We start from the raw sequence: 2,670 nt of genomic DNA, 5'->3' as shown, positions 1-2,670 counted from the left end.
TCAAGTATCTTCATACCCAGCCACACTTCTGCACACCACAAACTATTCCCTTGGGCCTGAGCAATGCTACACTACAATTTAAACTGCTTCCTGGAGCCAACTACAGAGGAAAAACATAAGGTCAGGAGGATACTGTCCAGTTCTGCAGACTGAAGAGGTTTTACACTGTGCTTGCCCTACCACAAACATCCGTAATCAATTCTGACACACACTAGTCAGCATATCTTGGGGGAGTTGCATATAACATGATCCAGATCCTCCACTAGTGTAAACTGATCTCAAGTTTCACTAGGCCCTGTGCTGCTACTCCAACTCTTCCTATGAGATCAGTCAAGTTCATTTTCTCACACTACAGACCATGTTGATTCCCCTCTTTGTTTCCCCTGCTACAGGGCTCCATAAGCCCATCGGTGTTCATCAAAAATCCCTGACAAAAGACATCTCTGCACAATTAGTTGCCACCGCAGTAAATTAGGCAGAAGAGCGTTGCTCCCTTAATGTGCTACACCCCCAGACAGAAAGGAAAATCACTTTTCTTTGCTACTCTCGCCCCGAGATGTCCTACTGCTGCTAGTGACTAAAACAAACGCCACGTGTGGTACAGCACAAAACCACAACAGGATGCTCGATAGAAACTCTGTTTCAACCTCAGCTTTTAACCTGCCTGCCCATTTGCATTTCTTCTCCCAGAGTGATTTCTCACCCTCCCACCATTTCCCCATCTTTTGAACTCAAGTCACTCACTCCACGCTGTCCTTTTGCACCCTCAGATGCCACGAGCTCATGCTCTAGATACAAAGGATACTGTCCAGCTCTAGAGACGGAAGAGGTTTGACCCTGGCTTGCCCCACACAAACATTTACATTCAATTTTGACACACGCTGGTCAGCATATCTTGGGAGAAGTTATAAAATACCACAACCCAGAGCCTCTACTTGCATACCTGGTTGCAAGTTTCCCAGGCCCCATGATGCTTGTGGATTCAAAGCACTTCTCACCAGACTCAACACCTCCGCCCCCAACTGTTGGGAATCAAGTGGCACCCCATTTCCAAATGAATTTATATGTTATAAGGCTTAACTCCTTGCAGAAGGGCTGGGTTGTGAGGGTGGGGGATGTTCAGGCACGGACGGGCCCGAGCCTGCCTTGATCTACTTAGTTTATCTGCTTATCTCACAGAATCATAGTCCCCTGCTACAGGCTACATATGCTGTCTTACACAATTAACTGGTGAATCGCACAATACATTTAGACCGGCCCCACATGCAAAGTAATTATCATAGGATAAAAATGACTCTCTAGCTATAAAAAGAGCCAACCAGCTATAAAGTTAGTGCTTGAAAGATGCGTAACAACTCTTATCGCTGGTTTCCATCCAGCTTTCATCTAAACGTGTAGCAGGGCCCAGAGAGAAGTCAGGCTGGAAATGACCTCCAGAGGCGAGTCCGACTCCCTGCTTCAGGCAGGACCACGGCTGTCCAAACCACTCCAAGTCAGTCTTAGCAAGACTACCGTGTCCAACCTGACATAACAAGATGTCACACCCCAACCTGCCACAGGTAAAGCTACCAACATCTCACTTATGTCTCCTCCTGGCACTGGCAAGGAGGAAGGAAGGAGAGGAGAACCCCAGCTGGCAGCCCACTTTCCTCTGTGGAAAGCCCTGGCTTGTGGATGGGCGTGTAGCTACAAAGGATGCTAGCTATAAAGAAGAGCTGACCAGCTCCAAAGCGAGTGCTTGAAAACGGGTAACAAGTCCCGAGCTGGTTTCTAGACAGCTTTCGTTGGCTGCGGAGGCTACTAGGAGCCAGGAGGAGGAGACATGCAGTTGCAGCCGGGGAGCCCCGAAGTGCTGGATCCAGTTGGGCAACATCTGCGGCCAGATCCGTGGCTTGCGGCGGGGACTCTTCTCCCCAGAACAGGCCACGTGTCACCACGGACGGCGGGTGTTTGTGGGAGGCGAGCACAGCGCGAGCCCAACTGGGTCTGCGCAGCACCCTCCGTACCTACAGACCCGACCGCAGCCACGGCAGAAACCGTGCTCCAGCCCAGGGCTCGCCAACGCCGTGGAAAGCCGGTCCAGCCCTCCCAGAGACACGCCAGCCCCAACGACATGTGGAGGAGACCCAGCTACGCATTCAAATGAAAAGCCGGTTAGAAACCAGCTCTAGACTTGTTACCCATTTTCAAGCACTTGCTCGCGAGCCGGTCGGCTCCGTCGTCCCTTTTCACGGCGTGACAACTACTCCGCACGTGCGGCATGAGGTACATCACACCTGACGGGGGCCCGTGGGAGGGCGAGGTGCCCGCACCCGCTCGGTCCTAGGAGCCTGGCCCGAGACCCCCTTGCTGCTCCCCTCAGACCAGGGGATTTAAATGTAACGTCTGCCAGGAAAGGTCACAAGGTGTCGGCATGCCAGGGGCTGGGGAAGGAGATCGCCCCTCGCCCCCCCCTCCCGGGCGCCATAAACCTAACGTCTATCCGGGGCTGAGTGAGCACGAGCCACTGGGGACCCACCAGAGACTGGCGAAGCCCCCACCCACCCCTCGCCGGGCCATGTCCCACGGGGGGGGGAGGGGCATGAATGTGAGGGAGGTGGGGGGAGCCGCACCTCATCCATGCCCCGCGCCAGGGCCTGCAGCTGCTCCTCGTCCTCCAGCAGCTCGTGC

General features: G+C 53.6%; 1 protein-coding gene across 1 annotated transcript in view; it reads right to left on the bottom strand.

Annotated features, from left to right (window-relative positions):
* VPS37B (VPS37B, ESCRT-I subunit) overlaps nt 1-2,664 on the bottom strand; it is a 26,068-nt gene extending 23,404 nt beyond the window's left edge. Inside the window, exon 1 of the mRNA XM_019507165.1 lies at nt 2,613-2,664. Coding sequence (XP_019362710.1) covers nt 2,613-2,621 — 9 coding nt within the window. The 5' untranslated portion in view covers nt 2,622-2,664. The remainder of the gene's footprint in view (nt 1-2,612) is intronic.
* Nucleotides 2,665-2,670: the final 6 nt, after the last annotated feature.

This window comes from Gavialis gangeticus, unplaced genomic scaffold (assembly GCF_001723915.1).
Source record: "Gavialis gangeticus isolate Ggan-Ray unplaced genomic scaffold, GavGan_comp1, whole genome shotgun sequence".
In the NCBI taxonomy this organism is placed as follows: Eukaryota; Metazoa; Chordata; order Crocodylia; family Gavialidae; genus Gavialis; species Gavialis gangeticus.
The sequence above is the reverse complement of the archived record's forward strand: the minus strand, read 5'-3'. Positions and strand labels throughout refer to the sequence as shown.